The sequence below is a fragment of the Hevea brasiliensis genome, chromosome 1, assembly GCF_030052815.1.
Source record: "Hevea brasiliensis isolate MT/VB/25A 57/8 chromosome 1, ASM3005281v1, whole genome shotgun sequence".
Lineage (NCBI taxonomy): Eukaryota > Viridiplantae > Streptophyta > Magnoliopsida > Malpighiales > Euphorbiaceae > Hevea > Hevea brasiliensis.
This window is the reverse complement of record NC_079493.1, coordinates 459,555-482,705: the sequence shown is the minus strand read 5'-3', so window position 1 is coordinate 482,705 and position 23,151 is coordinate 459,555. Positions and strand designations below refer to the sequence as shown.

The window sequence follows — 23,151 nt, the reverse complement described above, 5'->3', positions numbered from 1 at the left end:
TGTTAATTTTGTTTTCAAAATTAGAATTGATGGATTAAATTTTAAGACAAAAATAGGTCATCCTTTCATTAAATCGATAATTAACTTAATACTGATTGAATCAAAATAAAATTAAAATGAAATCTCCTTTAAATCGAAAACAAGGAGGGCTGATCCTCTCCAACAGGTTCGGATTCGGTTGGACCACAAGCTGGAACCGGCCGTGCACTGCACATGCCTAGTTAGAAGGGTCATTTCAGTCAATTCAAGAAAAACCTTCGTAAAGAAGCTGAGCGTGTGTATCTGCCAATCCACCAAACCCTTCGTGCGCCCGCCGTCATCGTTGTCATCATCATCGTTTATTTGATAACCTCAAGGGTGCAAATCTTATTCTAGGGTTTGTGTTTGGGAGATTCAGAATTGGATAACAAAATGTCACAAAATGGCAAATTGATGCCCAATCTGGACCAAAACAGCACGAAGCTCCTTAATTTAACAGTTCTTCAACGAATTGACCCTTTCGTCGAGGAAATTCTCATCACTGCTGCTCATGTCACCTTCTATGAGTTCAATATTGAGCTCAGCCAATGGGTGCGACGCTCTCTCGCACAAATTTACTTATATTATTGCGCTTTCCTTTTTCGCACTATTTCTTACTCTCATTGTTTTTTGGGCAGAGTCGCAAGGACGTGGAAGGGTCTCTCTTTGTCGTCAAGAGGTGAGTTTGTCTATATATTTATAGATGATTGAATATATATATATATATATTTTTAAAGAGTAGAAATTAGTGATGGATTTTGTTTCGCTATTCTTGTATTTATCCATTTCAGGAATACACAGCCTCGTTTTCAGTTCATCGTAATGAATCGGCGGAACACAGGTTTGCTCTTATTTATGTGCTTCATTTCTTTTGTTGGATGAATTATTGGATTGGTCTATTTTTTTTATAGTAATGAGAAAAATGTTTGGCTTGGGAGGTCAGTTTAGCTAGTTGATTATTGGGACTGCCACTAATGTGATTTGTGAATCTTTTTTGTCTTTTCTACTGGTTGACCATTGAGATATGATGCAAGATGAATATTATTTTCTTTGTTCACTTGATTTTTAAGTATTTTGTCTTCTAATTTCCATTTGAGTACCTAGCTTTGTGCATGGAAGAAAATGAAATGCTTAGGTCTACCTTTGAAATCTAAGTGAATGACCTTTTCAATTAATGGTGTTCAAGGTTTAGGAGGATTTGATGGATATAAGATAATTTATCAATAGATTTTCAAGCATTGAGAATCAGATGCGTCCGGTTGAAGGCCTGATATTTAGCTTCAAATAGACATACAAATAGAGATCTAGTTGCTTGTTACTTATGAATAGATTAGAAGTCATAATCTTGGATGCTGAGCAGGTAATGTTGGCGCAGGTGATGAAGGGCTAATGCATCAAACAAAAAGTTATATGTGTATTGTGGATACTCACCACTATGTTTGAGAAGTTACTCATTTTGATTAATTTTAATGTTGAATTGATGAAGTTCTCTTGTTCTTAATTTTAACTTATGTTCTTTATGATTTTAATTTACTTGTTGGAAAGCATTTTATTCAATTTATTAAATAGATCAGCGTAATGTTCAAATTAGCCTATGAATTTATTGTCAATGTCTAATGTGGCCCAATTTCAACTTTGTGGCTAAATTAGCAAACAACTTACTTTTTGGTCTTTTTATCCCATTTTTGTTGAAAAAATAAAATATTATTTTTTATTTGTTATAAATAATTTAATTTTTAATTATTTCTGAAATTTTAAGAAAATTCTCCTAATCCAAACAAAAATTTCAAAATGAAAAAAATGATCTTCAATCCTTCAACAATCGAAACTGAAGCATCTGTCAGTCAAAAACAACAAAAATGAAAATCCATTTTCACTTCTTTCTTGCTTCATGAACCAAATGCAGCTTGCTCTCTCTGCATTTCTTCCTTTCCTTCTTCCATAATCGAAGTCAAACCAGCCACACGGCTTGTCATGCCAACTCAATTTCTTTTACTCTTGCAATGTTTCCCCTTTCCTATCGAAATTATACAAATCCATTCAAACTTGGAAAAGATAAGAATAAGATACTGAACCTTGTTTTTTAATTGTTCCTCTCTTGAAGATGAAGAAGGGGAATAACAGAACCTAGAGAGTGAGATCAAATAGCAGAAACGGAAGCGAATATGATATGCAGGAAGAGAGTAGTCAGAGGAGAAGGAATCTGAAAAAGGGAGAGAGAGAGAGAGAGAGAGAGAGAGAGAGAGAGAAGATGACCTAGAAACAATACATCACTGACCATCATCTCCATAGATGATCTGTTTTGAATGAATGGAGAAGGTGAGATAGAGATAGGACAGTGCTCTATGTCTCTCTGTCTGCTTTGATTTGAGTCAATTTTAAAGAAAAGTTGGGGATTTATGAAAAAAATTAGGGAAAGCAATAAGAAATGAATGGTTAAGAATTTTATGAACAAAATTAGAAAAAGCAAGAATAAACTAAAATATAGAAGAAGAAAGAGATGGGTTATAGAATGGAGGGGGGAAAGTTAGGGGTTTGGAAAATGATGAGAAGAAAGTTTTGGATGGAAAAAAGGAATATAAAAAAATATATGATTATTTTTTATTATTTAAAATAAACGTAAAACAGTATTTTATTCATTAAAAATGGGATTATTTTTTTAAGAGATTGCACTCAACTCAGGCAAAATTGGGCTCAATTGGACATCACGAACAAGTCTAAGGGCTGAGTTGAACTTTATGCACAAATAGATCATTCAATATCTGTGCCAGTCGGCCTTTTTTTAAAGTAAACTTTCTAGGATAGATTTTTTAAGTAAAATTTCTAGGATAGATTGCATACTTTATATTAAATGATTATTTGTTATCAGCAATGAACTTTTTGATGCAATTCTTAGATCTTAAATTGGATTTCATTTTGCATGTTTCTATTTAGTAATTTGTTGCAAAATTTAAATGATGCTGATACCTTTTCAATGGCCTGATTATAATTTTGAATTTCTTTGTTTGAATGGGCTGCATTTATGTTGGTGCAATTAGATAATTTGGTTGAAAATCTTTTGGGGGATTTTGAGTACGAGATCCAAGTTCCATATCTCTTATATCGAAATGCTGCCCGAGAAGTTAATGGCATTTGGTTCTACAATGCACATGAATGTGAAGAGGTTGCAAATCTTTTTAGCAGGTAAAATTGTCAACTTTGATGGAGGCTGTTGATTGGTATCTGTCATTGAAATATCATCTTGGCATGGGCTTTTGATATGTTATTGGGTCTACATCTTGTAAAACCTTTTTGTTGCTTCTTTTTTTTTTTTTGTCTCTGTAATTTGGCTATACTGTTGCGATGTTTCGCTGTCCAACTTGGAATTGTTTAGGATCTATATAAAGCTTTGTCAAGTCCTTATATCAAGAAAAAAAGGAGCTATTTCTGGCACAGTGGTAAAATTCTCAAGCAGCTCAGTTCAAAGTTGCAAACACGTGCTTCGAGTCACAAGAGCGATATCTTCATACAAAATGGCTAAAGTTAGGGCTGTGTCCAAGTCATCCATTATAGTTAACCTGTTAGATGAGGTCCTAGGTCCTAGGGCAGTGGGCATTTGATACATATGAATAATGGTGGATTAACTTACTGAGAAGGTGCAGTATATATCTGATTCATTCTATTTGTTAAAACTATGATAAACCTGTAAATGAGTTTGATTTCAAATTTTGAAATATGCCTGGCTCTTTGACTATCAGAGTGGCCTTGTTAGTACGTTGAATAGTTTTTTTAAAAACAAGTCTCTTTGGAGTTGAAAATAGATAAACCTCATAGTAGGAATTCATGGTGCTTGCTGTCGTACAATTGAGAGCAAAGAATTCGATGTTGCATGTTGACATTTCCACCACACAAGTAATATAATTCCATGATGAGAAATATCTCTACCAAAGTTAATACACTCCCAATCAATATTGTTTTCATATTCTTATCATTGTGGATCAGTTCATTTATTGTTTTGTACTCCCAGATCCTTTACTTATACTTGTGGACAAGTAAGACATCCTCTTGACATTTACTTATTTGATGATTTACTGTGTTATAGGTCCTTTAGGTATATTTTGGATATTCTTTCTTGATTCCTATGTGGATGCTGTGTGTGTACCAGTTTGGATGTTAAGTTGCTACTGAGCTTATGTTCTAATCTTAATTCTTCTCATCATGCAAGTCATTCTATCATCTATGTTTTTGGCATGCCCAGGATACTTAATGCCTACTCCAAGGTTCCTCCGAAATCGACGGTCTCACCAACTAAAAGGTAATAATCTATTCTTTTAAATTTGAAAGGATTTAAAAAAGAAAAATTGTTGAAATAAATAAATCATCATGTTTTGCTGTATTTAGTTATCACTGAAATCTTTTTTGTATTAAATCACAAAAATTTCTCATGGAATGGGTGGCATTCTTCTGTAATCTTGCATGATGAAAGTAGCTTAGTTTTCTGGAGCAGGTCAACACACAGACACGGACGCACATATGTATTTATTATTATCAATGAAATTATTGGCATAAAAATGTGATGTTCTTGGAATCAGCAAAGTTTGGCTATGATGTGAAGGTCAAAAGATATTGATGGCTTAACCTGGCTTGATTATCACATAGTTAAACAATACTTGTAGAGATTCAACCTTGTGTCATTTTCCTGGTTTTAATGTTAACAAAATGTCTAATTGCAGCGAGTTTGAGGAACTGGAAGCTGTACCAACTATGGCAGTTATGGATGGTCCTCTGGAGCCATCAGCATCAACTGCTTCCAATGTCACTGATGTGCCTGATGATCCGGCCTTTGTGAACTTCTTTAGCGTAAATACATTCCTATTTTATTCTATGTGGATCTAGTGCTAATGGCGTTCTGTTCAAGCTGCAACACTTTTTGTTGAGATGTTTAACTTGCATAAGATATGATGACATTTTATGTGGAAAAGGTTTTCAAATCTTTCAGAAGAAATTTAAACTGCTCCTGTATTCCTAGAATTTACTTCTTCAGTTTCCAAAAGCCAGATCTCAAACTATTTCAAGATTTCTGTTGAGATGAAAATTCCAATCAATGCTATGTGAAAACATTTGTTAATGGCCTTTTTTTACTGTTTTTCTCTCTCTCTCTCTCCTCTCTTTTTTTTTTCCCCAATTGGCAATGTTATCACTTGTGGCTTATGAGATACTCATAATGATGATTGGAATTAAATTGCACTTGATGCCCAAGCTTATCTTTAGTGAGGTTTGTTTGCTAAGCTTTATTCCCTTCATTCTTATGTTGTTAAAGTGCCACAGCATCTCTTTTTCTCATTTAGTTTGTTGTCAGTCATTTACTTTGATGTTTTTCTTCACTTCTATCTAGACCATAATTCACATTGATACAACGTTAAAACACATAATTGCAAAATTGACTGTACCAATTTTTAATTTTATTGTACTTATTAACAGTACTAAATGCATGTGCTTTGCCTCTCTTGTTTTATGCTTTTATAGTAGAGTATCAGCTTCTTGTTTAGAATGCTTTCTGCATAATATTGCTTAATTCTGAATTGATAAATGACCTATGATCCACTTTCAAAGTTCATCTTCTGTAACCTCATGTTATGTGGCGAGGACTAAAGACTTGCCTTGTATGATTGCAGACAGCAATGAGTATTGGGAATGCTTCAAATGCAACAGCTGTTGGACAGCCTTACCAATCTTCAACTCCAGTCCCTTTACCTTCCTATCCAACTAGTGTACCCACTCCCACTGTGCCAACCTTGCAAATACCATCTCCTCCTCTGTCAGCATCTACTCCTTTAATGCCAATCCTAGATGCTCCTGATGCCAACAGCACCAGCAACCGAGCCACTAATCTTGTAAAGCCTTCTTCATTTTTTGTTCCTGCACCATCATCATCTGCACGGGTGATGCCGCTTGTCTCTTCATCTATTCCTACTGCTCCTCCACTTAATCCTACTGTGAGCCTACATCGCCCATATGGAGCTCCATTGCTTCAACCATTTCCACCACCCAATCCTCCACCATCTCTCACTCCTGCCTCAGTTCCTACTGCAAATTATGGATCAGTTATTAGCAAAGATAAAGTTCGGGATGCACTTCTGGTGCTTGTTCAGGTTAGGTTCTCTTGTTGTGGGTATGATGAATTGTTTGAAACCAGAACTGAAACTGATTCATGTTTATGTTGGTTAAGTTTCAGAATGAAAAAAATAAAAGTGACTAAGCCCACTTCCTCCGACTCCTTTGTTTATTGATGACTGATAATCATGGACTCACTACGTGCTTATAGCATAATGAAGAATTGACTGTCCTTAGATCTGAAGCTTGCATGTAATAGTATTAGTTTGCCTGCATAAAACATAAGCAGCAAAAATGTAAGCCAAGAAATGTTGTTCACTCTGGCCAGTAGGCGTAGGAAAATATTAATAGTAGTCATTTTTTCTTACTCTGTTTAAGCAATTGTCAACCTTTGGCGATTTCATAGCCCGAAAGCTATTATGGGGTCAGGGCTCATTGTTGGAGCTTGCATTATGATGTGGTTTGCTTAATATCAGTCCAACACCTCTGTTACTGATTCTTAATCTTGCCATTGCTATAGTTCCAAACACATCTGACAAGCTTTCCTTGCCAATGTTAGGACAATCAATTTATTGACATGGTGTATCGAGCGCTGCTGAATCCACACCATTCTTGACAAATTGGAATGGGTCATGACCATATCTACTCGCTGGGGTTTTTGTTCACTGTGAAGCTTTTTTTCCCATCAAGTGTGAAAGATCAAATCTGTATAGCATTTTGCCCGGTTTGATGACGGTACTCATCTTAAATATATATATATATATATATATATATATATATATATATATATATATATATATATATATATATATATATATATATTTGATTTGTCTCTTATTTTTTCTGAAGCTGATCAATATATTCCAATCTTTGGTTGTCATTCCATACTCGTTGTTAGTAAGGCGCTGATGTCTCGTGGGCTTGGCTATTGATTTCTTTGTTGTGATCCTTAGGCTGTATCCATTTGATTTAGTTACTTGCGCTATATTGTATCGTGCATTTCCAAATAATGTTAAAGAATGTGAATGGTAATAAATGATTAAAAATATATTCTTTTGCTAAATAGCAAAAGATAATCATTCCAAAGTTTGTCTATCTCTGGTTGGCACCTCATAATATTCCACATTCGCAATGCTTCCAGGGGCTCATTAGAGAAGGAAAAAAAAAAAAAAAAAATATATATATATATATATATATATATATATAGATTCAAGAAGTAATTGTGACAAAACAATCATTTTTCAAGGTTTCCATGGAGCAAATTGCAGGACCAAAGGCTTTTTCATGTGTAGAATACTATAGTAGAGCATGAGGCTGTTGAAGTCCAATAAGCTTCTAAACAAAAATAAGCTTCTAAACAAAACCTCTTAGTGCTTCAAAGAAAATAACAACAATAAAATATTTATTAAATTTGTTGATTTAAATTTTATTTTTGATATTATTTCTATTTTTTTTATAAATTATAAAATATTAAATTATTATTTAAAAAATTAAAATTTAGCCTTTTTTGCAAATTTTTCTCTCCTTGTGTATTATTGTATCTAGCTTATTTGATATTGAGTTTTTAAGATTAAAAAAAAAGCTTTTTAAAATCATATTATTTTAAATCATATTAAAATATTTTTAAAATTTAAATATATCAAATTATTTTTAAGATTTATTTTATAATTACTTAGTTTAAAATAAAATAAAATTACTTTTGTTATAAAAAATTAAATGATTGAATGAAATTTTAAGATTTATCTTATTAAATTTTTGTAAAATAATACCTTTTTTTCATAAAGTGTCAATTACAGAAAATTTTTTAACTCAATAAAAATTTCTTCAATATTTTAAATTATCATATTTTTCATAACATATTAAATTTTAGTTAAAGTAATAAATTTTAAATATAAAATAAGTATATTTTATTTAATTTTATGTATAATAATTTTTAATATTATTAAAAAATATTATATACGTTCTTTTACGTTTTTTTCGTTAAATTAATTATATTTTCTGTAACTGATTATTTGTCGTAACAATAATTTTACTTTATTTTTGTTTTAAACCAATTCACCATGTTTTTAACTAACGGCTCCAATAAAACGTACTCGGGCTTCTGCTTTCCACCGCTGAACCAGACCACCGTCTATCACTCCGCCGCCACCGTATAGCGATTTCTCATCTCCTCTGCTAGGCCACTACCATTCCCATTGCAGGTTCTCTCTCTCTCTCTCTCTCTCTCTCTCTCTCTCTCTCCCTCCTTTTGAAATGGAAGAAATTTTAGTTTCTCAGCATTGATGCTTCCTTTTTTCTTCTCAGTGAAATTTCTCATATGGGCTGTCTTTAACATCACCTTCATAGCTAATATATTTGCTTCTTGGGATTTTAGCGCCAAATCCAGAGAGCTGGGATTTCCTTTTCTCTCTTCTCCTCCTCCTCCTTGTTGCCCTTTGCTATTGCAGTTCACAGCTTCAAAAATTGCCATTAATTTCTTTCCTTTTCTTATTTGAATCTTCTCTAATTCAATTACCTAACCCTTATTCAATTGGCCAACATAAAGGAAGTCACAGATTATCAAAGGTTGATTTGAATATTACTGTGAATTGTAAGAGCAGAGAGGAATTGAGAAGCAATTCTTTTTTCCATGGCATATAGCGTTTTTTCCTCTTTATTTTATTGAATTATTTCTGTGCTAGTGAGGGCACCATTTTAAGTGGGAATCTCTAGGAATTCTTGGAAAATAGTTCTGACGAAGGAATTTGATATGAAACTCGAAGAAGTAGCCATTTTCTTGGCTGGTGAATCAGCTTTACCATTTTCCAGTGGTCTTTTGGAATGATAAAATGCTATCGTCCAACTGACAAGTTGTTCAAATTTTGGGTGAGGGAGTAGCGACTGAAGTACGCATTTTATACTTTTGATCTAAGGTATATAGTTTGGAGCTTGGACCGCTAGTTTGAGAACGGTAAGTATGTGAGAGAGAGAGAGAGAGAGAGAGAGAGAGAAAGCAATTGAACAACCGCATTATTTGATATGATTCAATTAGTTGTAATCGACTGAAGCTTTCTTTTTTCCTTTAACAGCAGTTTTCTCACTAGGTCTTTCAGCAAAATGGTGTCTTTCAGAGGAATTTCCAAAAGTTTTTACCAAATTCTCTCTCAGTCAAACCCTAATTATTTAGCATCCCAGTTCTTCTCCAGAGGCTTCTCTTCCAAGCTTTTCGTTAAAGGTACCTTTTCTTATTTCTGGCTCTTGGCATATACATGTATTTATATGTTTATCATTCAATTTAATAAAATAAAAGAGGTGGGAAATTTTTCGATTCACTGCTAAAAGTGAATGAGGAGAGAATGGGCTGTCTTGTCCTGGTTTATGAAATATACTATGATCATTTGGATGACTTCTAATAGAGATCCTCATATTACTTGGACTTGGAATGGATTTTAGGAATAGTGTAGCTGTGTGGAAAAAATCTACTGCATCTGTCAATGGGTGGAAGTCCCTTTTTTATCCTCCTTTTTGAGAACTTTGTGGCCTTAGGAGAGACGGAGTTAAAGAGTAGTGGAATAGAATTGGGTAGCTTATCCTTTAATGTTTAGAATGAGATTGGGTAGGTTATCCTTTAATGTTAGAATGAGAAACCATTTGTAACACACTCACTTGTAGACATCCTAAATTTGGTGATTAATTGAAGATTAAATTTTCTGATTTCAACGAAGACGAAAGCAGAATAATTGAAAAGGAGGAAGATAGAAGCAGAGGAGGTTTTTTTTTTTTTCTTTATATATATATATATATATATATATATATATATATATATATATATATTTTACGGATGAATGCCACGTGTATTTGCATGTGTAGATGTTTTAGTAACTCAAAAATATATTTTACTCTTGACTCACTAGATGTTTTAGTAACTCAAAAATATATTTACTCAAAAAACTCACTAGATTGCATGTATAGGCAGCACTCTTTGATTCCTTCCTTAGTATTGTTTTTAGGCCAGCCTTAGTTGATGAAAATTGAATATTATTGTTTTCGATGATAAAGTAGAAGAAAACAATATGGCAAGAAGTAGGGTTGATTCATTTAAGCATGACTTCTTGTGGGTCTCCATAAAGTAAGTGGAAACAAGTATCTTCATTCTGCATAAGACAAGGTTATGGGTTCTTCACTACTCTCACTTCCTTTGTGAGCTATCATAATCATAGGAATTACCTTTATGATGGATGGAATTAATCGATGTTGAAGTACGTTAGGAATAACCTATTTAAAATCCTTCATTCTGATTCCTAAATGTGGTTTTATGATGGATGGAATTAATCCATGTCACAGTATCTTAGGAGTGTTTAAATCCTTCATCTTGTTTCCTAAATAATTTAGCTTGCATTTTGTTGAATCAAGTAAATGGCAGTATAATTTTTTCACCATTGTACCACAAAGTCAAACAAGGCTGTGTTCATAATGGTTTAGCTAGAGCTTTTTGCTTCACCAGAAATGCTTGGTTTGGTTGGGTTCTTCTGTTTCACACTCTTGTTCTGATTGCCATACATCAAAAGTTCAGAACACAGCAAGATAGTTGAGCCACATAGGCAACGTTTTGGCATCATGCTGGATCTGTTAGCGTCTGTATTTCAATTTGTTGTGGTTTATTTTACTTTTTATTTCAGCATTTGTGCCCCAATTACTAATTAATACTAGAACATCTTGTTTATTAATCTGAAGGCTGTATCCTTGGCCCATGCATTTTTATGCTATTGTTGTTGCAGGAACTAATGACTTTGCTGCAGGTATATCTTTCTCCACTACAGAGAAGTCATTAGCTGAGGCATTTTCAAAATTTGGTCAAGTCGTGGAATGTATGGGGTTAACCTGTTACTTTAACCTTAAAACTCATTTCTTTCTTGAGTACATTTCAAAATTTAGTCATATCTAGGCAATTTACATTTCCAGCTGAAATAATAAGGGATAAAGCTAGCAACAAATCAAAAGGTTACGGGTATGTGACCTTTGCTACAGAGGATGAAGCCAAAAAGGCCTTTATGGAGATGAATGGGAAGGTAAACTGCTTTACCAATAGTTAATTCTATGAATTATGAATACAAAGAATAACACTAGTCAATTGCAGCTGGTAGATGGACGTCCTGTTTTCGTGGATAATGCTTGGCCAAGGGGAAGCAGAGGACTAGTGAAGCAGTAGCTGATGTTAGGTTCTCCCTTCTTCCCCATTTTTTTTGTATGTATGTATGTATTATGATGCACAGAAGATTTGTGCATCAGACTCAGTTTTGGTCAACAGAATATATACCCTTTTCTTCTATTGTGATTCATCCAAATAGCTGCGAAAGTGCTTGAGCTGCTGAGTAGTGAAAATCCATGCACTCTCACTCCTCTCTCCTTTCTTTACACTGACTCTGCTTAATGATTCCTTATGCCAAAATTTGGCCCTGCTAGCTGAAGAGAGATTGAGAATTGGAGCATGCATCAATAATGGAGTAATTTCATTTATTTTTTTGCCAATATAGAACTTTTCCTTTCATTGTTAGCTAGTTTGTTTTTCAATTAACTTCGTATCTGGCATTCTAGTTTATTCATCATAAAATTCTCCAGTTACGAATTTACATTAGGATCATCAAGAATGATTTGTTCCAATTTTAACCCGTTGAAAATGAGAATGCAAGGGCCCTATTGATAGCTGAAAGAAAGTAGCAAATACCCATTTGTTTTGTCGGCTGATGTGTTTGTTTATGCCCTTTACTTTCAAGCTGATTGATGCTCCTGGACAAGAATAGGCCAACACGAGCTATAAAAAGGGAGGATTATGGAATTATACCAATGTTGGTTCCACCAGCAACATTGCACATTGCAGACTACGCCATATTCTTATTATTATGATTACTTAAATAAAAAAAAAATGTATTTTTTATACAATCGCAGTCAATTCTGTAAACCACCTGCTAACAACATGAAGTCTAGGATTGTATTTTGCATCTTTAACCTAGAATGTGATCACTGACATAATGAAAACTTGCACAATCCAAATATATCCTCTAATTACTAGTATTTGAAACTAATCATAGCAATGTTAGGGCCTGCACATATTTAACCGGTGAATCTAGGACTCCCAGGAAGGAAAAAGAGAAAAACGGCGAAGCTGGCCAATTCAATCATCATGCACAAAGCAAGCATCACATAATCCCAATATTGTTTGTGATCCTTCACAAAAATGCTGGCAATGGTATTTTGGCTTGAAATTGTATCTTAACAAAATTTTTCTAGCAGCTATGTCAATAGTTCTCATTTTGGCAAATAAACTACAAATATCTTCCTAGGACCAAAAATAAAATGATCCCCGTGGTTTTGAACTAATCGACAACACATTGCTAGCGATCCCCAACGAAGTCCTCCCAGAAGTGTAAAATTCCAAGCTACAAGAGATGATCTTCAACAAGACATTCTTCAATGCCCAAATCCAGCTTCAATCATCAAGCTGTTTTCACCTTACGAGAGGGAGGCCGTCGGAATAAGCTTATAAGATCATCAAGACCCTGTTAAACAGTATAATTGACAATTTTGCAATTTTAGTTTCATGCAGCTTAAGGGGAAAGGAAACCGTGCAGAGTATAATAATAAAAATAAGATTAGCATTTCCAGTTTGACGTTAGAAGGAAGAATTAATACCCTAGTTGTGATGATGAGAAAACTAAATAGCACTATCAAATATGATCCCAGCACCCGAAGCAACAGCAAATCAAATGTTACACTAGCAACCTGTGGTAACAAATTTCAACTGATTACCATCAAAGCAAATGTAAAAATAATAAAGAGGAAATTTTGTATAAAACAAATATTCTCACATACATCCAATGCTAGAGAGTATGAGGAAAAGACGCATCTAAACAAGCTTTTTTTTTTTTTTTTTCTTTTTTTCTTTCTTTTGAACTTCATCACAAAAATAGTGCTTCAAGTAGAAAAATTCTAATACATGGTTCAGCATCCTTATTGGTCGGTCCTCTTTAGTTGATATCGGCCATTTCTTTTATTGAGAGTGAAAATTGGTTTGGTAAGCAGGAAGAAAACACGCACCACCACCAAAATGGATATTTTTTGAGGCACAAAATAATTTAGGTTGAACAGCTTGAAAATTTTAACAAAAAGATGTAGAAAAGGTCCTGTTAGTTCTTATCTTGTAACTAATATTGTCAACCACCATTTTGAGAAGGTTAGGACTCATGCTGATTTTTTTTTCTTTTAACCAAAAGAGACTGCTAATGAACATTGTAACCAACAATTTCAGGACATGACAATCGAAAGAAAGTCAAGTCAGAAAGGGATATAGAGATAGGAATGGAACATAAAAACACCACTGACATACAGAGAAATGATAGAAGAAAACAGTAGAACCTGATATATGTTTAGCTTAGCTTTAGTTGAGTCATAGAATGTGAACATCCCATCAAGGACTTCAATTTGTACATTTATTTCATGGGCATGATCTTCTAGTTCCTGCCAAAGGATTAATTAATTAATGGCCAATTAAATGAGAAATATGTTGAAAAGAAGTGTTCAGTTCCTTTCTACTTCCTGGTATCACTATATGTGCTAGATTCATTACCTCTTCCAATCATCCAATATCCCTAGCACCATCAAATCCTAAACACATGAAAATCCACTGCTCAACCAATTTATTAAAATTGTCATATGGCATCAAATTTAACAAGTGATAGCATCCATAAGTTGAGCAGCTCCTCATGAACACATGACAATTAAGTGCTCCCAACACAGCTGGCAGCTCATCCCACTAAAAATATAGAAGTTATACAATTCAGCATGCACAGAAATCAATCTGACAAAGATACTATACTAATCTCATGTTATACAATAATCAACATTTCCTTGCTTGCAGTGAAAGTTAAATTCTGATAAAATAGGAGAACAGCTTGGCTGTAACCAAATGAAATTTGATTTATTTTCCATTGAAAGCGGTAAAAATTTGGAATATAGAGGAACGAACATCACATATTACTAAAGCTTGGCACAATCTTCAACTTCAAGTGAACTTCAGCATCATTTACCATATAAGCAAGAATGAAGAAGTCAAAACCATGAGAACCAGAAAAATGCACAAGAAAATTTTAAAGGTCACCTTCTTCAATGCCATCACAAATGGGTCATTTTTTGAAAGAAACGGTGCCACTCGAGGTGTTCTAGACAAAAGATCCAACCATGACCTTATGTAAGAAGGATTTACAGACAAACTACTGTCATCTGCAAAGACTTTTATGTTCTCCCCTTGATGACTGTAGATATGCCTCTGTACACAATCAGAAGGAAAGGGATACATTAGAGAACAAAAAACCAAAAGTTGGTCTCAGTTTCTTTGATTTATGCTCAGCCTACAAGTTGCCAATAATAAACAATTTACTAATCTGAAAATCCAGGGAAAAAATAACTATAAGCATATGATTGTACAAACATGTCCTTACGCATACACGCAGTCACACACATGGACACAAAATTGGTGCTCATGAACTTGCTCCTGGTGAGGCACTTCCTCATGGGGTTGGCCTTGGAACAATATGTACACATTCAGAAGTAGAAACATCAGAATCAATTCATTATCTATCCTGATGAATTAACCTTACCGCAATACTCTCAGCAACTAAATTAATACTTCTGGCAATTGCTGTATCATTTACAAAATATCTGTCCAGACCAGAAAACCAAAATCTCAGAAAAATACGATAAGTGGAACAGGAATTTCAGCCCTAAGAAAGAAAACCAAGTTAAAAGGCAAAACCTGATATCTGAAAGACCTCCAGTGCTTTCTAATATTTTAGGAGCCGCAGAGAGCTCAGAAAGTGTGGCAGCAGTGATCCTCAGCCTTGAAAATTGTTCATGCTCCCAAGCTACCTACAGCAAATCAACAGCTATATTACCTGGTCTAAATGAGGATGATAGATGTAAAAAAGTCCATTCAAGTAATATTATGGTACAATAGAACACAGAATGCAAGTTGAAACAGATACAGCATGCCCGTGCCAAGTAAATCAACATTCAGAACACAGAATGCAATGTGATCAGTTATAGGAAAACAAGAAGTATACACCAAGTACACTGACATCAGTAATCATGGTAACAGGATGAATGGATCTGTTTCAAGAACAAAACAGCAGCTTGTCTAATGTGAGTTTAGCTCTACATTAGCAAGGCAATGTAGGATTGAAGGCTAGTTGTGACGATGACAAAAGGGAAAATAAATGCTGTCACCTTATCAACTAACCATGCCCTTTTAATGAATCAAATACCCTTATCATAAACCATTTCTCTCAATCTGCGATACTCTTTTCCAAGTTCAAATCTTCATGCATTAATATTAACAAAGATAACTTTTCTTAAAATACAGAATAAGGGAGAAATCCAAAGTTGCTCTAGCTATAGAGGTTGCAAGCTACTGAATCACACAATAAAGCATTAAGCGAGGATGATGAAACATAGATTAAGATGCAATGCAACTAACTCAAATAACCAGTTTGGTTTTGTGCCAGGAAATCAACTATAGAGAGAATTTTCCATGGAGGAGTTCATAGAGAAAAGAAAAGATCTCCATATGTTTTTCTATTAATCTATTAAAAAAAAATCCGATAGAGACACGAGACCAAGAGATGTTCTATGGCGGATTTTGAAACGGAAAATAGTATCTCATTAGATATATAAAGGTTATGAAGGATAACTCCACCTAGTATTGGCCTTGAGTGCTTACCTTTTTGCTTTGGTCATGGATGAGATGATAAAGCATATGCAAGAGCATAACATAGGTCTATTATATTTGCAGATGATATAATGTTAATAGATGAAACCCAGGCTGAAGTTAACAAGAAGTTAGACTTATGGAGGAGCACTCTAGAGTCTAAGAGTTTCAAGTTAAGTAGAACTAAAACAAAGTATTTGTATTGCAACTTTAGCAATAGAAGGGGAAGTGATTAAGGAAGGGTAAACTTAGATGCAGCAGAGGTGCCACAAATTGCACATTTCAATTATCTAGATTTTATCCTACAAAGAAATGGGTGAAGCAAGAAGGATGTCAATTATAGAATGAAAGCAGGATCGATAACGTGACAGCGTGACAAGAATCTTATATGATTGCAAAACACCCACCAAGTTCAAAGGAAGTTTTATAGGACTGCAAATCAACCAGCTACAATATACGTCGGTTGGGTGGTGAACAAACAATGTGCATAAAAGATCAGTGCTTTAGAAATGATGATTCTAATATGGATGCATAGAAGTACAAGAATGGATCATATATACAGAATAAATACATCCATAGGAAAGTAAAAGCAGTGCCTATTGAGAAAAAACTGAAAAAAGGGAGATTGAGATGGTGAAGACATGCGAATCGTAGACTACTTCACTAGCAAATATTCCAGTACAAGAGGTTTAGTGCTCATTTGGCATTGTGGTCAAAAGGTAAAAACTAGTTTTTAGGAAAAAAAAAAATCATTTTAGATACTATTGAAAAAAGCCATTTAGAAAAGCTGTTTTGTTATTTTAGTGTTTTTACGACTAAAACTTATTAAATTTAATTTTTAAATATTTTTTATTTTTAATATTTTCTAATTAATATATTTAAAAAATGATTTTCCCAACAGCAACTCCAACGGTAATGCCAAACAGAACTCGAGCATATTAAGGGGGAAGGACTGTAGGAGATAAGAAAGGGAGGGGCAGAACTAAGATCAGATGGGAGAAAGTAGTTAGACCTTCCTAAAGGTGTAACCTTAAACTTGTGGAGTGAAGGAAAAAGATCCATATGGTCAACACCAACTAGTTTGCAATCAAGGATTAGTTGAGCTAAGCATGACTTTCTTAAAACAATAATCTTAAAAAAAAAATGGAGGGAGGGAGGGGGGAGTTAAACCAAAATATAGATTTTTTATTTTCAAGTAAGATCAACTTACTCTAGGATTTGAAATATTGATTTTCTTGTGTTTCAGACTAACTTCGAGCCCCAACTCTTTTGCTACATTAGAAAAACCCTGTAGAATACTCCATGTCAAACCATAAAAAATGGTAGCTCTACTCAGTGAAATTGTTAAAATCCATTCTGTTAAAAATTTCCATCAACTTCAAAAATTTGCTTAATATAGGCATTTTCTGGAGGCTTAGACACATGAATCCACAATTCATTATCCCATGAGCCAATGCTATTTAAGCAAATAGCATAATCAATGCTCTCACATAGGCGTTGATCAAAGCTCCGAAGCCACTGCAGGAGATGAAACAAGAAACATAAGTGGACTACAATAAACAAAAAGTAGTTATAAGCATTTATGTTAATAGGAAAGGCAAAGAAGGTAGAAACCTATAAAAGATGATTAACATTTAGGGCCTGTTTGGATTAACTGTTGAATACAACTGATAGCTGTTAGCTGATAGCTGTTACTGTTATCTGATAGCTGATAACTGATAGCTGATGATAACTGTTTTATATTAAGTGTTTGGTAAAATTATATTTAGCTGTTACTGTTAATATGTGAAATGACTAATAAGGGTATATATCATATTATTTATTTTATTATCTAAATAAATATAAAATTATAAATTTAGTACATTATATTATTTATTTTATTATTAAATTAAATATATAATTATTAAATTAATATATTATATTATTTAAATAAATATATAATTATTAATCTTTTATCATTTATTTTATTATTGAAATAAGAAAATAATTATTTTTTTAAGATAATTAAATAATTTTAAAAATATAGATAAAGTAATAAAACAATTCTTATTGTTAATAGAAAAATTTATAATTAATTTTAAGTTTTTGGATATAAATAAATATTTTATATTTTATGTTATTAATAAAAAAATATTCTAACAAAATTGAAATATGTTAATTAAAATGTTAAAATTATAAATAAAAAAATAAAAATATTAATAATATTAATTTTCAAGTTAAATAAAAAAGGATAATATAGTCAAAATAAAAAATAAAACCAAATCAGCTATCAGCTGATGAGAGAAACAGCTCTAAAAATAGAGCTGATACAAACTGCAGCTGATGGGTATCATATGAGTTGCCTGTCCCAAATGTATCATATGATGCAACAATAGCAATGGTTGGAAGTTGATTTGGATCTCCATCTGCTTTCAAGCCTGGTAACCATCCCTGTGACAGTTAAAATTATCATTCAGTCCAGAAGCACGCACCATTAGCACAATCAATAACCTTAGTAGTTTCAGCAAAATTGTCCATATTAGATTCACAATGAATATGGAAGAGTAGCTAGCTAACTTGTCTATTCACTGTTCAGATTAAATACTAATGCAAATAGGTAGCTAACTTCTTTATACAAGGAAATCTACAGTCACTAATCTTTATTCCTCTATATAAAAATTTCAATTAAGCAGAAACCATGTATTTTAGAATATATGCTTCCTCTTTTTTTGAATTAAGAGTAACATGTCTAAATTTCAGTAATTTTAATTTGCTTAAAAAATCATAAAGACAAAATACATACTCTATCAAATAACAAAGTTATGTTTGCATTGAATGAAAGGTTTTAGACTTGCTTATGCCCAATTCATGAGTAATGCATTGATCGAGTGGTCTAAAATTTTAGCTCCAGACTAAAAGCCAATAGAATCGTTTTATATCAGCATAACTTTTATTCAATCATGAATAACAATTGGATTTAACCATGAATTTTGATAATGTAGCAAAATTCTATCAACTGTAGCCTACGGAGATGTAGTACACCAAGTCTTCCCAAGTATATCTCTATGCAGGATGACCTAAAATGGTGTGGAATGAAGTCATGAAAAATGATTGGGTATCACAATAGATATTAGAAAGTTTGGTACTAATTGAAGAAAAGGTATCCTCTTAGACAACACCAACTAGCTAGATAATTGCGATTGAGACTCAATTGAATTGAGTTGAGCTTATTTATTTAGAATCTACCAATGTTATTAAAAGCACAAAGGGGGTTTTGAAGCCTAGGCACAAGCACAAGCTTGAGTGAGGTGAGATACAAATTAAATAAAATAAGAAAAGTAATCCTATATTAGACAATTACTCATACTAATAACATAAAACATTTACAATTTTAGCACAAATGGTTTTTAAATAAAAAAAATAGAATTAAAAATTTTAAAATGTCTTGAGCCATAATCATAATTCCTACTAAATAGCAATAATCCCTAAAACAACCATAAGACTCATCATCAACATAGCATAGATTTCTTCATCCTGACAGAAAAAAAAAAAAAAAAAAAGCATGTTCACTGCCTCTCTAACCTCCTTTTTTTTATCTTAATTGCAAATTGCTTATAGTCAAATTACATATTTAACATCATTTCATCCAAAATAAGTTAATGCAAAAGCAGATTCTGCTATAAAAATTAATCAAGAAAAGCATTAAAAAAAAGGAAACAAACCAAAGCATCCAGAAGAGAGATAGGATCCAAGACGCGCCTAGAAAATGAGATGAAAAAAGTTAGGCAAGGAAAGAAAGAAAAAGGGTGATATGTTGAACAAAACCTAGGAAAAAAAGTCATAGTTGAATTAAATATGGAGAGGGAAAGTCAACTCAGAACAAGTAGATCTCAATAATTAGTCAATCACATTCCAAATCGAAAGGAGTTTCAATCTCATATTCACGAAAATAATCTTAGCCTATTTCTATGTAAGGAGTTGTAATCTTGTACAAATTCCTTAGAGGTGTATAACTTTTAATGTATATATGACTGTCAAAAAACCATTCAACCTAAAAGCACAAGCTTGTAACTGAGGGCCTCAAAAATAGTTTTATATCTATAACACTCCCTAGCACATGAATGTCCATTGGGCTTAAAGTGTGAACAAGCACATGCCCACTTCTATCCCGTAATGAAATATATAATAATAAACATTGGACCTGAATGTTTGCAATGATAGGAGATGCAATTCTCTTTCTGGTGCTGAGACAACAAGCTTGTATCTGCCAGATTTCCAAGCAAAGATATCATCAAAATTTTAACAGCAATAAACAAATGCTACAGCTTTATCTATCTCAACAGAATAAAGCATTAACATGCATATAGACACACACGTCCATACAAATGGTGTTTGAGTGCAAAGGAAGCATAAGCATTTAGTATTTATGATATCATATCTTCACAGACAAATTAGAAGCAAGTAATAAAATTTCAGCCCCAAAAAAAGGCAAAGCTAAAGTAAGACAAAATAAAAGGGACAAGTGCAAAATTCACAGCTTCTGAATTTACAGATATCTGATAAAATGTATGTCTTCATTGAACCAAGAGGCTCTATAGACCTGTAGACAGAGAAATTTCTTATCCTATCAATGAAAAGAAACCACACAATCTACATCATAACTTTATAGGAAATGTTAATCAAGGATTATGCTATGTCCCCTCTACCTATATTTCTACATTTTACTAAGAGTTACCCTGCCTCCCATATGGAAGCAGTCAAATCTCATAATGAGCAGTGACCATTTTCTTCGGTTTCCTTCTTATATGCTCTTCATCACTTGCCATTTTAATCCTCTTCTAGAAAAGAAACTGTAAGGAGTAGAGGCAGCTAATTGACACTCAAACACTCATAAACAGGTTGACAAAAAATGAAATACAACATATAGAGATTAAAATTTGCAAGTGTGCTTATATGATGTGCAAAAACAGACAATCATGCAGTATACATAAGAAGTACCCAACTCATCTTATCTTGAAAATCTGTTGCATTGTATCTGTTGCATTGTATAGTAAAGTGCAAAACATTAACTAGAACACATCCAGTAAAAAAGTTTCAACTAACCCGCCACTAGTTGCAGTAGCAGGTTGACCAGTTGCATCATTCCTCTTGACATCAGCCAACACAGCACCAATATCATCATTCTCAAAAGCAAAATACACAGGATACTGTAACAACATATACACATACACACATGATAAAATGAGATACCAGAAGGGAAAACAACAGAAGAAAATAAAAGGCATCAAAAGATAAGAAAAGTTGATTTCAAAGATAAAAGTATAGGCATGGCTATTAAATTATACAGCTATCTGGGTTCCAAAAACAAACATCCTCCCAGTAGACAAGAATATAAAATTAGAGAAATTGGGAAGTAAGAATTTAATATAGTTGAAAGTACATTAATATAGTTGAAAGTAAAATAACCACGTGAAATTCTAGTCTTAATGAAGAGCATCAGAGGAATCTCATGTAAATCTTACAATCTGTGCAAAAACTTCTGTACAAAGTTTTTTCTTCTTGGAATAGAAGATCAGGGAATTATAATGCAACTACCAGGTATAATCAGGGAAGACTACATTCTTCAGGATCATGGTGTTTATATAGAATTAATTCTAAGTTAGGACCAAAAATTTTGGATAAGGGACATTCAAACTCCTGATAATGTGTTCATGCCTTCACATAAAATGCACAGAGAATTAATTAAGCTAATATTTTCCACCTCAGGCCTATAATGAGCAGCATATTCTAAGGGTGTGTTTTTAAGTCTAAAAATGAAAGAATTCAATTAATTATATTTTACTAATTCTCATGTTTGGAATTCAATTCATCAATCAGCTAGCCATTGATAACGAGGAAAAAGAATATTGAACAGGAAAGTCAATGTGGAGCAGTATAGAGAAATAGGGGGGAGGGGGGAACAATCTTGTCACTTCTTTTACGCACAGGTATGTTGGCATGTATAAGTAATCGTTCAAGCTCAGCCAAGACAGTCTTCATCAGCCCTTTGTCATACACTTGATCCTCACTCCCCGTGGCACCTCTATCTTCAAAATTGAATATTCGAGGAAGCAAAAACAGCAATCCTCCAAAAGGCTTTCTTGAGTAATATAACCTGTCATTTGACAGCCAACAAAAAGAACATCTCAATTAGCAAACCAGTTTCAAACCATAAGCAACGTAGGTTTCAGGACAGAGATAAAGGAACGGTAGATAAAACAGAAACTACTAGATTAGTTTCATAGCAAAAATTGCATTTAGAAGAGATTGAAGTAACAATTGGCAACTAACTGGAAAAGATCACCTTTAACAAAAGTAATGTTGTGTTTGCGAATAGGGATGATAACGACAGTACGCGAAAGATCGGCACCGGGAGTGAAATGCAAGGAACCGGCGTGATGATTGAGGGTGGCGAGGCGAGACCCAAAGGGGACGCCGGAGATATCATACTGAATGAGACGATTGACGTCGACGACGGTGGCTGTGTCACAGAGCTGGACGCAGGCGACGATAATGAAGACGAGAGCGATCATGGAATACATGGAGTCCAGCATTTGCCGCTGGCGTGGTTTGTCGGGAGACATGGGGTTTTGGAAAGAATTAGATGGGGATGAAGCTTAGGGTTCTAACAAGTGATATGATCGGAGAAATAGATCAGAAGGTCCGAATTTTTTTTTTTTTTTTGGGGGGGTGGGTGTTATTGTTATTATAGAAAATTAGAAATAGAATGCAAAACTGAGCTTCAGAGCACGTAATCTGTTAACAGACAAAAACTCTTCTTGTTTCTTACTGCATTTGTTTTGAAATAATTTTTTTTTAAATTAATCAATTTAGAATTTTAGATACCTTATATATCTTTCAAGTGAAAGTATTAACTTATAAGTTTATATTCTAATCTTATTATTCTTAACAATAACAATTTTTTTTCTCATTCAACAGAAATTTTTTAATATATGAGACCTGAGCATGGAGAAGTTCATTGGCATTTTTGGTTTAGCTGATGAATGCCAACCAATAGCTTTTTGATTTCCAACCGTTAAATTAAACTGTTTGATAACATCAAGATGAATGCAAGCTAAATAGCTTTTTAATCTTCAACAGCTGGATCAATTTAAAGCTAGATCAATCTGCTTGATAATATCAAAAAAAATGGCAATGATTAGTTGTTTTAGTACCCAAAAGCTGCTGCTTCCACAAACAAGTTGACTTTGTCTTTATTCATCACTGGCATCAAGCTCTTGGTTCTTTGCTCTCGTTAATTTCCAAAACAAAACATCTCATGT

At 33.4% G+C, this 23,151-nt stretch overlaps 3 protein-coding genes across 9 annotated transcripts; 2 read left to right on the top strand and 1 right to left on the bottom strand.

The window, feature by feature from the left end:
• Window positions 1-281: 281 nt before the first annotated feature.
• LOC110640139 (mRNA-decapping enzyme-like protein) lies at window positions 282-7,197 on the top strand. The gene is made up of 8 exons (XM_021791330.2): window positions 282-570; window positions 657-697; window positions 810-859; window positions 3,057-3,201; window positions 4,256-4,312; window positions 4,731-4,857; window positions 5,673-6,149; window positions 6,671-7,197. Exons 1-8 carry the CDS (start codon window positions 412-414, stop codon window positions 6,725-6,727), a joined length of 1,113 nt encoding a protein of 370 aa, XP_021647022.2. The 5' UTR covers window positions 282-411; the 3' UTR covers window positions 6,728-7,197.
• A 947-nt stretch (window positions 7,198-8,144) lies between these two features.
• Window positions 8,145-11,638, top strand: LOC110640146 (small RNA-binding protein 11, chloroplastic). Of its 7 annotated transcripts, none has more exons than XM_021791346.2 (6): window positions 8,145-8,312; window positions 8,416-9,061; window positions 9,183-9,325; window positions 10,869-10,958; window positions 11,053-11,159; window positions 11,228-11,638. In XM_021791346.2, exons 3-6 carry the CDS (start codon window positions 9,208-9,210, stop codon window positions 11,297-11,299), a joined length of 387 nt encoding a protein of 128 aa, XP_021647038.2. In that variant the 5' UTR covers window positions 8,145-8,312; window positions 8,416-9,061; window positions 9,183-9,207; the 3' UTR covers window positions 11,300-11,638. The 7 variants fall into 7 exon arrangements, with proteins under 7 accessions (XP_021647038.2, XP_021647036.2, XP_021647037.2 ...); XM_021791344.2 differs by having other exon boundaries at window positions 8,146-8,312; window positions 8,416-9,023; window positions 9,180-9,325; XM_021791343.2 differs by having other exon boundaries at window positions 8,147-8,312; window positions 9,180-9,325.
• Window positions 11,639-12,272: 634 nt separating this feature from the next.
• On the bottom strand, window positions 12,273-22,744 carry LOC110640133 (uncharacterized). The gene is given in 14 exon segments (XM_058129266.1): window positions 12,273-12,647; window positions 12,781-12,870; window positions 13,504-13,605; window positions 14,246-14,413; window positions 14,745-14,805; window positions 14,900-15,012; window positions 17,061-17,138; window positions 17,228-17,491; window positions 18,155-18,280; window positions 20,031-20,068; window positions 20,071-20,093; window positions 20,933-21,036; window positions 21,815-21,983; window positions 22,160-22,744. Coding segments are annotated over 14 exon segments (1,692 nt in total). The 5' UTR covers window positions 22,453-22,744; the 3' UTR covers window positions 12,273-12,584.
• Window positions 22,745-23,151: the final 407 nt, after the last annotated feature.